Source organism: Chrysochloris asiatica, unplaced genomic scaffold (genome assembly GCF_000296735.1).
Source record: "Chrysochloris asiatica unplaced genomic scaffold, ChrAsi1.0 scaffold00076, whole genome shotgun sequence".
NCBI classification, from domain to species: Eukaryota; Metazoa; Chordata; class Mammalia; order Afrosoricida; family Chrysochloridae; genus Chrysochloris; species Chrysochloris asiatica.
Genome location: NW_006408594.1, coordinates 7,598,004 through 7,611,135, shown reverse-complemented (window position 1 = coordinate 7,611,135; position 13,132 = coordinate 7,598,004). Strand labels below are relative to the sequence as shown.

The 13,132-nt window shown below is 43.7% G+C and overlaps 1 protein-coding gene across 1 annotated transcript in view; it reads left to right on the top strand.

Annotated features, from left to right (window-relative positions):
• The window catches only part of ISX (intestine-specific homeobox), a 23,020-nt gene extending 14,868 nt beyond the window's left edge, over positions 1-8,152 (top strand). Inside the window, exons 2-4 of the mRNA XM_006865287.1 lie at positions 1,024-1,175; positions 5,399-5,515; positions 7,913-8,152. Coding sequence (XP_006865349.1) covers positions 1,024-1,175; positions 5,399-5,515; positions 7,913-8,152 — 509 coding nt within the window. The remainder of the gene's footprint in view (positions 1-1,023; positions 1,176-5,398; positions 5,516-7,912) is intronic.
• The last annotated feature ends 4,980 nt before the right edge of the window (positions 8,153-13,132 follow it).

Genomic DNA, 13,132 nt, shown 5'->3' with positions numbered 1-13,132 from the left:
TTTATCCTCCATTTAGGTGGAGCCTGATTGGATCGTCAAAAGACAGAACACTTCTCCATAAAGTTCAGAAACAGAAAAAGTATTCTGAAGATTTGTTACCACTGGAGGGGCAGGAAACTTGATCTTGGGTGAATGTTAACTCCTATGGATGAAGAATCAAAAATTATAAGTATTGTAGTCAATAGTGAGGTTAAATACAGCAAGAGGCTGCTAAAAGAGCCAGAGGCCACAGATGGTGTCCCTGTTGTCAACAATACCTCCTGCACTCAGGAGCACACCCCTCACCAGACACCTGTTAACTTCCTATCACTAGAGCTAAGCAGATCCATGCCACTCCATGCCTTTCTAGTTTCTGAGCATATAAAATAGAAAGAAAGCATATAGCTTGTTTGTAGATTCCAAGGGGCCAGTTTATTAATCCATAGCTCCTGAGGCCTGAAAGTCCTGCATAGCTACATGTGTGTGCAGATATGGAATTGTATTAAAATATTCAATTTGCAAGAAATTAAAATAATAATAAAGAACCCAAGGGGGAAACCACTCTATCCAATAGAACTCTCTGCCATGAGGGAAATTGTATCTGTGCTGTCCAACATGGTAGCCACTAGCCACACATGACCACTGGACTCTGGCTAGTATGACTGAGGAATAAAGTTTTATTTAATTTCATTTTAATCAGTTGAAATGTAAATATCCACATGTCGCATATTGGACAGTGTAACTTAAGGAGTAAAAGTTTTCACAAAGTCCAACCTCAAAACATAACATCAATCCGTTGACTCCAAGTTCAAATCCATCTGTCACTCCCAAAACTGCTCTTGACCTTCTGTGGGGTCTCTCCAGTCCTATTTCAGGGAGCCCCACCACAGGGAGTGACCTCAGCTCCAGGATCCTTCTCCACCTTTTATACCCACTCCTTTCTGTGTTTCTCCAATCTGGGACCAAATTGGCAGCAGAGGTTGAACAAGAGGAATCCTAAACTAATTCCAAGACCACTGACTCAATTCCATCTCTCTCCCACAGAGGGAAGGAAGAGCAAGCGGAGAGTCCGCACCACCTTCACCACAGAGCAGCTGCAGGAGCTGGAAAAGACCTTCCATGTCACCCACTACCCAGACGTCCAGGTCCGCAACCAGCTGGCAGCCAGGATCAACCTCCCAGAAACACGTGTTCAGGTATAGCTATCCCCACCCTCAGCCTCACAGTGGCCACAGATGAGATATAATGTAGCCTCAGATTTCCAGAGCTGCCCTCATCTGAAATTTTCTGTTTATTTTATGCCATAAGTACAGTCCCATGTGCCAGATATTGTGTTCCAGGAAATGAGGCCACCATCATTATAAAATCATTGTTCTCCTTTGGCATTGGAAATAGAGTAAGGTGGCATGCCATTAAACTTTGCTTCCAGGCCCTTCCCCTTTACTTGGTTAAAAACCGAAAAACAACAACAACAACAACAACGAAAAATTGCTATCAAGTCGATGCTAATTCAGGGGAGCCCATGTGATTCACAATAGAGTTGCACTCTTTAGAGTTTTCCAGGCTGTGACCTTTAAGAAGTAGATTTCCATTCATTCACACCTACAACCTTCTGGTTAGTAGATCATCATATACCGATTTGTACTCCCCAGGAACTCAACATGGCTACAGCTCCAGAGACTCATTTACCATCCGGCCTCATTCATAAAATAGGTCTTGGCAATCTAGAGCAGACAAAAAGTCTGTAGAGTTTGTCTATAAGGACTCAGATAGTAATTCCTTCAAGTTTCACTGGCATGTAACTACTGTTATAACTGTTCGAATCTCTCCTTGTGCCGCAAAAGCAGCCATTGATGAGTAAGCAAACAAACATTGGTAGTATTACAATAAAACTTGATCTACGGACACGGAAATATGAATTTGGGGTCATTTTCCTGGTGTCATAAAATTACTCCTCTTTTGACTTGCTCGTAACCATTAAAAAATGTGGAAACCACACTTAGTTCATGCTATTGTCAAGTCCGTTCCAATTCATAGTGACCCCATACACAATAGGATGTAATCCTGCCCACTCCTGCACCAACCTCATAATTGTTGTTACATTTGAGCCCACCGCTGCTGCCACTGTGTCAATCCATCCTATTGGGGGTCTCACTCGTTTTCACTGACTCTCCACTTTACTAAGCATGATATCCACCTCCAGGAGCTGGTCACTCCTGATAATATGTCTGAAGTAACAAAGTCTTGCCATCATAGATTCTAAGGAGCTTTCTGGCTATACTTCTTACAACACATATTTGTTTGTTCTTCTCAAAGTTCGTGGTACTTTTAATATTCTTTTCCAATATCATAGTTCAAATGCATCGATTCTTCTACAGTCTTCCTTATTCGTTGTCCAATATTCATATGCACATAAAGCATATGAAAATACCATGGCTTGGGTCAAGCATGCCTTAGCCTTTAGACTGATCTCTTTGCCCTTTAGCATTTTAAAGAGGTCTTTCGCAGCATTTTTGCCTAATGCAATCCATCATTTGACTTATTAACTTCTGCTTTCATGAGTGCTGATTGTGGATCCAAGCAAAATGAAGTCTCTGACAACTTCAGTCTTTCCTCCATGTATCATGATGCTATTTATTGGTCCAGTTGTAAGGATTTTTGTTTTCTTTACATTGAGGTACAACCCGTTTTGAAGGCTGTAGTCTTTGATCTTTAACAGTAAGTATTTTAAGTTCTCTTTCCTTCCAGCAAGCAAATGTGTATCCACTGAATATCACAGGTTTTTTAATAAGTCTTTCTCCAATCCTGATGCCACTTTCTCTTCATTTAAACCAGCTGCTTGGATTATTTGCTCAGCATATAGATTGAATAAGTATGGTGAAAGGAGACAACCCTCACCCACAATGTTCCTGAATTTAAACCATTTAGTATCCCATTGTTCTGTTCAAATGACTGCCTCTTGGTCTACACAATTGTCCTGGAATACCCATTCTAAGCAGTGTTGTCCATAATTTGTCAAAAAACTTTGCATAGTCAATATAGAACAAGTAAACATCGTCCTGGTCTTCTCTACTTTCAGCCAAAATCCATCTGACATCAGCAATGATATTCCTTATTTCACTTTCTCTTCTGAATCCAGATTGAATTTCTGGCAGTTCCCTGTCAATGTACTATTACAACTTTGTTGGGTTTTGTTTTGTTTTTTTAATTATCTTAAGCAAAATTTTACTTGCATGTGATATTAGTAATATTCTTCAATGATCTATGCATTCTACTGGCTCATCTCTCTTTGGAATGGGCACAAATATGAATCTCTTTCAATCAGGTGGACAGGTAGAGGCCTTCCCCATTTCTTAACATAGATGAATGAGCACCTCCAGAGCTGCATCAATTTGTTGCGATATTTCAATTTGCATTCCACCAATTCTTGGAGCTTGTTTTTTGCTGATGCCTTCAGTGCTACTTGGACTTCTTCCTGCAGTATCATTGGCTCTTGATCATCTGCTACCTCTTTAAATGGTTTAATGTTGACCATTTCTTTTGAAACAGTGATTCTGTACAATGACTCTGTGTCTTAGCTCATGGGCTACACAAAAACAGGTGGTGGACCCAATTCCCATGAATCTTAGATCTAGATCATGTGGGCAGCACTGTGGGAGCAACAAGGGACATGAAAAGAGCCCCAGAGCTATGACCAGAGTACTAGTTTAAGCACCAACTGTCTATGTAGTGTCTTAACCCCAAATCTTCCTTGTTCTATCCATGGCTAGAAACTCATTACTCCCTGTTACTCACCAAGAATATATACACACCCCATTTGCCATGATCAAACCCAACTTTCACACTTTTGGCACTTTTACAAAAACAATGTTCTAAAGCACTCTTCCACCACGCATCTCTCAGGTTGTCATACTGTGGTGGCTTGTGAGTTGCTCTAATTCTGGAAGCTATGCCACCGGTATTTAAAATACCAGCAGGGTCACCCATGGTGGACAGGTTTCAGATGAGCTTCCAGACAAAAACAGACTAGGAAGAAGGAGAGATGAACTACTTCTGAATATTTAGTCACTGAAACTTTATGAATAGCAGAGAAACACTATCAGATATAGTGCCAGAAAACGAGTCCCTTAAAGATTTACAACCTCAGAAACCCTGTACAGGGTCGCTATGAGTCAGAACCAACTCCACGACACATAACCACCACCACCAGTGTACCTCAAACACAACTGCTACTCATCTGTCAGGGGGTTGTCATGTTGCTACGATGCTAAACAGGTTTCAGCTGATCTTCCAGGCTAATGTGAACCCAAAAGAAAGGTCTAGTGGACCATTCAACAATTTCAAAGACCATTCAACAATTTCAAAGATCACCATTCAGTCAAATAATAGATTGGCCTCCAAAAGAATAAAATGTAATACCTTGAAGAATGTGCTCCGTAGAAAAATTATCTAAATCAGACCAAATGGGCAACGTTTGCCCAAGAAGACAAGGAGGGGCAGGGAAATTGGGGAGATGGAAATAGGAAGAGCAGGGTGGAAGTGGAGAGAGAGCTGACACCCGGCGGAGACAGCAGCCAAGGTCACAGAACAATTGCGTATGAATTGCTGAATGGGAAACTAGTTTGTAGTGGAAACTTTCACGAAGCCAACAATAGAAAGTTTCTTTTTTAAAAATCAGCCAGTGTAAGTACTATGGATAAAAATGGCCCAATCTGCCATGGGTCGTGGGGGTGGTGTAGGACCAGGTAACATTTTGTTCTATTGGGTCGCCATGAATTGTGGCCAAGTAGTCAGCAGTGAACAAGCAAAACAACAAAACACTGGGCCAAGATACTCTGGTTCACCACAGACCCCACCTCCTCCATTACCTGGTACCATCTGTTTCACTTGTGTACGTCTCTCTTGGCCCTAAAGCTGTTGAAGAGTGTGATCCCTGCTCTCCTTTCAGTAGACTGAAAGGAAACCCTGGATACGCTGGTGCTTTATAAACTGTCATAATGCATTTGGGGGCAGGTACTAAACAGAGCCCCTGGTACAAACTGCCAAGTGTTCAACTGCTCTCCAAAAGGTTGGAGGTTTGCAGCAACCCAGAGATGTTTCAGAAGAAAGACCTGATGAGATACTTCCCAAAAATCAGCCATTGAGATCTCTATGGAGCACAGCTCTCTGACACACATAAGGTAATGCCAACTTGACAGCAACTGGGTAACTGGTTACTGTTGCTGTTAAGTGCCATCCAGTCATTTCCAACTCACAGCAACCACGTATAGGGTTTCTGAGGAGTGGCTGGTGGGTTAGAACCTCCAACCTTACAATTCAAACTGACCTCACTGTCCAGTTCTTATCCCACAGCTCCATACCAGGACTCCACACTGGTTACTCTTCCTCTGATCTCTGTCTTCTCTCGACTCCACCCCAGATCTGGTTCCAGAATCAACGTGCCAAGTGGAGGAAGCAAGAGAAGATGGGCAGCCTCGGAGCTCCTCAGCAGCTGAGTGAGGCAAACTTGGCCCCAAAGACAAATCCGGAAGTGACTGTGAGTGACTGAGGCATTGAGGTGGGCTGGGGGTGGAGGGGGAAGCCATCATCTGGGAGCATCCCATCCAAACCCAGATGGCAGGGGGAGCTCTTCAGGGCCCTGTCTACAGTAAAACATGAAAGAGGAACTATTCTAGGAGCAGTAAGGACACAGAGAGTTCTGGAAGTCTGTGGGACCTGGGACCGGTCATTGGTCTCTCTCTGCTGCCATAGTTCCATCCACTGGGTAACAATCATGGTGCCCCTTCCTCTTCCTGGGAGTGGTTTATATTAAATGCACAAAGCTTTGTGGCTTATAAACCAAGGTCATAGAGTTAAGACCTTGTTTAAAACGTTGAGCACCTCAGCTCTGGAATCAGACAGCCTGAGTTCAAATCCCAGCTCAACTGATGAAGGGTCTCTTTGCCTCTCAAGGGATAACAGAGCTTTGATGAAGATGAAATGAATGAGATATAAAGAATGCTTGACGTCTCAGAAAAAACAAAAACTCCACTGCCTTGGAGTTGATTCCAAATCACAGAAACTCTATAGGACAGAATGGAGCTGCCCCTTGGGTTTCCAATGCTGTCAATCTTCACAGAAGCAAACTGCTTCAGCTGTCTGGTGCCAAGTGTTCAGCTGCTCTCCAAAAGGATGGAGGTTTGCAACTACCCAGAGGTGCTTCAGAAGAAAGGCCTGATTTCTACTTCCCACAAATCAGTCATTGAGAGACCTGGGGAGCACAGTTCTCTGACACACATGGGGACCCCATGAGTTAACACCAACTTAGCAGCAGCTGGATCACTGGTGACCATTGTTGGGTTCACACCTCTGGCCTTTTGGGTAGCAGTTGAACGCTTTAACCACTGGGTCATCAGGGCCCCGCACTTCATAAACTTAAAAACCCACTGCCAGTAAGTGGAGTTCCAACTCACAGCGCCCTGAATACTAGCTGTCCATTGACTTAAGACATCATTTTGATTGAATATACACTAGAAGGGAGGAATACAGTGATGGTTTAGTATTAGAATTCCCACTTCTGTGAAGGAGATCTGAGTTTAGTTCCCAGCCAATACACCTCATGTGGAACCACCACCATCTGTGTGTGGAGGCCTGTGTGCTGCTCTCAGGATGAACAGGTCCTAGTGAGAGCTGCAACTTAGACAAAACAGGAAGAAAGTCCTGGCAATCTACAGTGAAAACTCGAAGGACCACAATGGTCTGATGCGGAAGTGATCAGGGGGATACCACAGGATGGGCAGTGTATTGCTTAGTTGTTCCTGGGGCACTCACACGTTAACTTCATGGCAGTTAACACACCACCAACAGCCGTGGATACAGCAGTAAGCAAGACTGTCAGACCTGCCCTCAGGAACCGATGAGCTCTCATTATTCTTCCTAGCGTTAGAAGTTTTTACATACCTGACAGATGAGACTGCTGGTCCCATAAAGATGTAGTCTCAGAAACCCCTCTATAGGGTTCCTACCAGGTGGAATCGACTCAGTGACAGTGGGTTTGATGTGGGGTAATCTTTACAGTGGAGTCCTTGGGTTACGCATTTGCCTGCTCCCCAAAAGACCAGTGGTTCAAACACACCCGATGGAACCTCAAGGACAGCTTGATAATCCGTTTCTGAAAGGTCTCGGCTTCACAAATCCTCTGAGGAAGTTCTACTCAGCACACATGGACTCGCCATGGGACAGATTTGACTCAACAACCGCAACAACCATCTTTATGGAAGCAGATTGCCAGGCATTTCTTCCGAAGTGCCACTGGGTGGGTCCAAACCACCCGCTTTATGTTGGTAGTCAAGCAAATTTACTGCAACCATTTATGGCACCCAAGGGTCTCTCTCTCTCTCTCTCTCTATCTCTCTCTCCCCACACACCCACACACACACACACACACACACACGCAGTGACCCTATCAGGGAGGGTTTCCAAGTTATCCATTTTTACCTAAACAGAGACCAGGCTCTGAGAAATGGAGTGACTTTTCCATAGAAACTGTTGCTGTAGGTGCTGGGATTGTTGTTGTTGTTGTTGTGTGCCGTGGAGTCGGTCCCAACTCATAGCCACCCTGTACAGGGTTTCCAAGGCTATAAATCTTTATGGGAGCAGAAAGCCTCGTCTTTCTTCCATGGAACAGCTGGTAGTTTTGAACTGCTGACCTTGAGGTTCACAGCCCGATTCATAACCACTATGCTACCAGTACTGGGATTAGAACCAGGTTTTCTGGTCCCCTGGCCATGGATAGTCATGACAGACCATCCAGGTCTGCACAATGCTAACCCCGGGAAATCTGGGTAAATCTGTCCCCTGGCCCCACCCAGCTATGGGAGAAGTGGGGAAGCTGTCGGCTCAACCCAGGGCAAAGCTAAAGACTCATTGTGTCTCCTGACCTCTCTTGTGACAGGGCCCCCAGCAGACACCTGCAGGTCTGCCCAGGCTGCCTCCACCCACAGGCTGCTATCCACATGTTCAAAGCCAGTTGGCCACTGCCTGGTTCCCTGCTCGAGTCACCGTCCTTTCCTGGTCTCCGTGGATGATTCAGCCATGCCCAGGCCCTCTTTTGCAACAGGGCTTCACCCCTGCACCCCACCTCCTGCCACCTCCACACCCCGGGTGGGGCAGCATCTGTGCCACATCAACATAGGAACCAGACAGCCTCTACCCAAAGAGTCACTCTCCTCTCTGGATGAAGGTGAATGGCAGGTGGTATCCAGGCCACTGAGGGCTCACATTCGACAGACTTCCCTCATCCCAGGATACCCTCCTGGAGGCTTGCCCAGACTCAGCAGCCAGGGTCAAAGGATAAAGAAGAGCCAGAGTCACCCTGCTGGCTCATAAAACAGAAGCTACATGAGGTTCTAGAAAGAGTTCTGAAGCAGAGAGATGATGCTCTTGTATCTGTGCCTCCTTGACCTTGCTGTGTGATCTCCAACCAGTCACTCACCCCCTCTGGACCTCATCTGTAACAGGAGAGAGCTGGACAAGATAACTTCTTAGGATGAGTTTGGCCTTAACTTTTGTGAGCTGAATCACGGCAAAAACAACAAGAGAGGAGTCTGTTCACTCATCTATCCATCCATCCATCCATTCATTCATTCATTCATTCACCCACAGCACATTTATTGAGCACCTACTGAGCACTCTGCTAATGGAAGTGGATATAGAGATGAACAACTCTGGCTCCAACCACAGTGGTCTGTCTAGGTCAGTTGAAGGGATGATGCCAACCTTCCCTGCAAGTAGGCCACATGCTCAGTGATCTTGCAGGTGACCCATAGCTAACACTTTCTTTATGTTTTTGATGTGAGCATACTAAAGTGAGAGGGGAAGAGGAAAAAGAATTTTTTTAATAAACAAACATTAGTACTTTTGGTTATTCTGCTGGGTTGGGAAGGGATGTCATTCTATCCGCAATGAATAAACAGTGATGGTGGCGGTGTGCCGTGGAGTCGGTTCCGACTCATAGTGACCCTGTACAAGGTTTCCGAGAATGCAAATTTTTACGGGAGCAGAAAGCCTCATCTTTCTCCCATGCAACAGCTGGTAGATTCGAACTGCTGGCCTTGCAGTGAGCTGCCCAGTTCGTAACCCACTATGCTATTAGAGCTCCTCAAATGAACAGTAAGACTTTCCAAAGTTTATCTTTCCAGAGCATATGTGAGGGCTTGCTGGAAGGGTAGTGTCTGTCTGCCCTGGAAGACATGGGATTTAGCTCAATTCTGCTATTGATCTGCAGTGAGACCTTGGGCAAGTCACATTCCCCATCTGAGCTTCAATTTTTCCCATCTGTAAAATGGAACCATCCGTCTTCCTAATGGTCCACGCTGCCTCCCAAAGAAACCTGGAAAACTCTGAAAGGAGGAGAAAGTAATTGGCCAAGAGCAGGTACAGAGCTGTTACGGGTAGATTGTTACACCCAGGTTCCACCAGGAAAGTGACTGCTTGGATGAGCCCATGGATGTTCCCAGGGAAGTGACCAGCTTCTCTTCCCACTGCTCTGAGGGTCTGAGACCTCCTTTCCTTGGGAAAGGCAGGATCCACTCTCCCAAGCTGTGCCAAAACTGGCCTCTAGGTAAAAGTGAGACATTATAGGAATCCGCCTCAAACAGTAGAGATTCAGCATTCTACCTCAGCCAAGAATTGGTCCAAGAGCCTGGAAAGCCTGGCTCTCAGTCCTGTACCCCCTCTCATGTGTTGAGTGCCCTCATCATCAGCATCCTCATCTGTAAACCAGAGGCAAGAGTATGAGCAATGGGGCGGGGGGGACCGGAAGGGGAAGTCTCCAGGCACTCAGCAGATCAAAACCACAGACTGCAGCCCCCAAGCACCACCTCCATTCCCCAGCCCCTGACTACAGGTCATAGGAGTGAGCTTTGCCACCAGCCTCTGCAATTTGGGACAGCCTCTTAGGGCCTTACTTTTCTTCCCAGTTGAATGGGGTGAGTTGTTCTTACCCATCTAACTTGTAGGACAACATTCTGAATACCTAGCAAGCTGGTTGATATGAACATGTTTTGCAAACTCCACGTGCCAAAGTGTGCAGAGTTCTCGAGTGTCATACTGATACCTGGTCTCTGGGTGACTCCAATAAGAGAGAAAGGGATGGGGCTGAAGGAATAAGCACCACTCATTCACTAACAAGCAAATATAGGGAGCTCATAACTTTACAACTTGGGGAGCAGCTACCCACTTTATGCACAAAATGTCATTTTTATCATTTTGCTAGAACTGGATTTACTTTCTATATTGTTGGTAGGAAATTTATTAACTCCTAGATTACTGATTCCTCAGACACTTAAGGTTTAAAGTCAGTTGCATTTAAGATTGCTCCACTCTCTGCGGTCTTTGCCAGGTTGAGTGTGGGATTGAGGGTATGTTTATGCAAATGTTCTCACAGTTTCTATTCGGGAGGGAATGGCCACTTCCTACCTCTGTCTTTCATAGTCCCTTGAGGGCATCCATTGAGGCAACTTTCACCTGGCCTACCCTTGAAGTGGCCCTTCCTCAATGGCAATGCACCAACCACCTCATTAAATTCACTATTGGGGGTTCTTACCACATGCCCTGCTGCAGTCCCCTTCCTGTTTCCAAATGGGAAGGCTCTTCAGCTTCCTCTCCTACTTTCCAGGTCTTCTCTCATAAGTGTGAGGAAAAGCTGACAACTCTCCCAAACTCCTTGGGAGTCATAGAAGTACCAGGTCAGGCAGAGGTTCACTCGTGTTCTGACCTCATGCCCTAATAATGGAAGGTCATGGAGGAGACCAGATGCAATGGGACTGGCGCAGGTCCACTCTGTTCTGGGGTCCCATTCCTTCCCTAGTCTCTTACACTCCTTCCCCAGGCCCCTGTGAAAAGGGGTTGTTTGCCCGGAGAGAGATTCTGAGGACCAGAATCTATATTATAGTATAGAGATAAAATTTGATTTTGTAGCATGACCTTTTTCTTCCTAGGAATTTACTTTTGAGCTAAGAACTATTTTATTCATTTTACCTTATATCTATGGGGCAAAGGAACCACTTTTCTCACCAGCTGTGTGATCTTGACAAATAGTACACCACCTCCAGGTCTCAGATCCCTGAATAGCCAGTTTCCTGCCTTATAGGTTTTCTTTGATAGCTGAATGAGTAATACATTTTGGCACATGGCAAGTTATTTTCCCCATTACATCTTCTATCGCTTTCTACTTCTGAGATTAAGATTTTAGGCAGTTATTCTGATTCTGAACTCCAGCTCAGAAGTTCTTAAGCCAGGTTTTGAATTAGTCAAGGAACTCCCAAGATTACACAAAATTGTATAATCTATTTATGTGTTTATTTTCCCAGGGAATGTATCCTCTGTCACACACACAAGGGTAAGGTCAAAAATATTGCTATGAAATCTAAGAAAACTTTATTAAACAAAAATACTGAAATATGAAGCTATTATTTCTCAACACATCTCCAATCCAGCTCATAAACGTCTAGCTCATAAATGGGAAGGTGGTGTTTACATCTCTCTAGCCCTTCCACAAAGAATTCTGCACTCTTTCATTTCCACCACATCAATACAGAAAGGTTGGCATTATCAAAGGCCTCAACTCATGCTCCTGTTAAATGTTCTTTGAGTTTGGGGAGCAAGTATAAAACGGAAGGGGCAAGGTCAGGGCTACAGGTTGAATGGTTCCATTTCCTGATGAAATTCTAGTAGAATGAGTTCTTGCTATCTTCAAAGAATGAACAGGTGCATTGTCACAATAGAAAAGAAATCCTTGGCACAACTTTCCTGGCCTTTTTCTCACCAATACAGCTTTCCATTTTCTTAAAACATCTTCAAAGTAAGCCCCCGTGACCATCCTATCAAGATGACCCCTTTAGAACTCCAAACAACAGTCGCCAGAACCTTCTGAGCTGACCTCTCTGTCTTGCATTTAACTACTCCAGAGGATTCCCTCAGAAACCACTGTTTTGATTGGTCCTTTTTCTGGGAGGCACCCTAATGAGGGGAAAACAAGTCTATTACTGAAAGGCCTTGTCTACACTCATCCCCTGATCACAGAGACATGTTTAAACCACATCTAAACACACTGTTTGGATTATTGTTGTTGTTAAGTGCCATTGATTTGGTTCCAACCCATAGCGACCCTGTATTAAACCCATGCTTTTATGAACTAGAGCTGTAGTAGCAATACTTTTTGACTTACCCTTGTACATAGTAAGAATCCCATCAGACAGACGTGATGCAGATCCTAAAAGGGTCATGTTCTAGCTGGGGTCAAAGGCCGATTGAACTCTCTACCAGACAGGACACATTTGCACATCCTATGGCCAAAAATTGTTTGCATTACTATCAGCTTTCTACAACTTACACTTGTGAAATAGTACAAAGGAAAATGAAAGATTCAGATATTCTGATGAGTATGCTAGTCAAACATCCAATAATCTATTTATGCCAAATCCAAAGTCTTTCCCAGTTTTCTGACATAAAGATACTTTATCTCACTTAATCTCATTGTCTTCATCCATTAAATGAAGGTAAGAGACCTGCTTCAGAAGATAGCTGTGTAAAAGGGAGAGAAAACACACAGTATATGTGATGGTATGCAGCAAGTGTTTGCACTTTTAAAACATTGTGTAAATATAAGAACTTATTTTTTATTGCTTTTTAAATTCCTTTAGAACTCAAGTGAATATCTGGAAAGTGATTCAAAATTTAGTAATATTTCTTTAAAACCTATTTACCTTTATAGTTCTAGTTTTTAAAAGACTGAGCAAACAAAAGAAAAATGGGCAAACAGCAGGAATTTAAAAAAAAAAATAGGAAAACATGCAAATGGATATTATTTGAAAATATTCTCAACTTCATTCATAATTTAAAATGGAAATAAAACAGTAATGAAATACATTTTTTTTTACCTTTCAGCTTGGTAAATATTTAAAAGTGTTGGTGAGGTGTTAATGAGGTAGACACTTATCTGTAAGGAAGTATGAATTAGTACAAAAACTTAACAATTTAACAACTAATAAGATTCTAAATGTAAATCTCTTTGACCAAGTAATTTTATTCACAATAATTTATCTGATAAACCTACTACTTATATATGAGGGGGCAAAAAGTTGGTGGGAAAAATAGAATTAAAAAATAATGA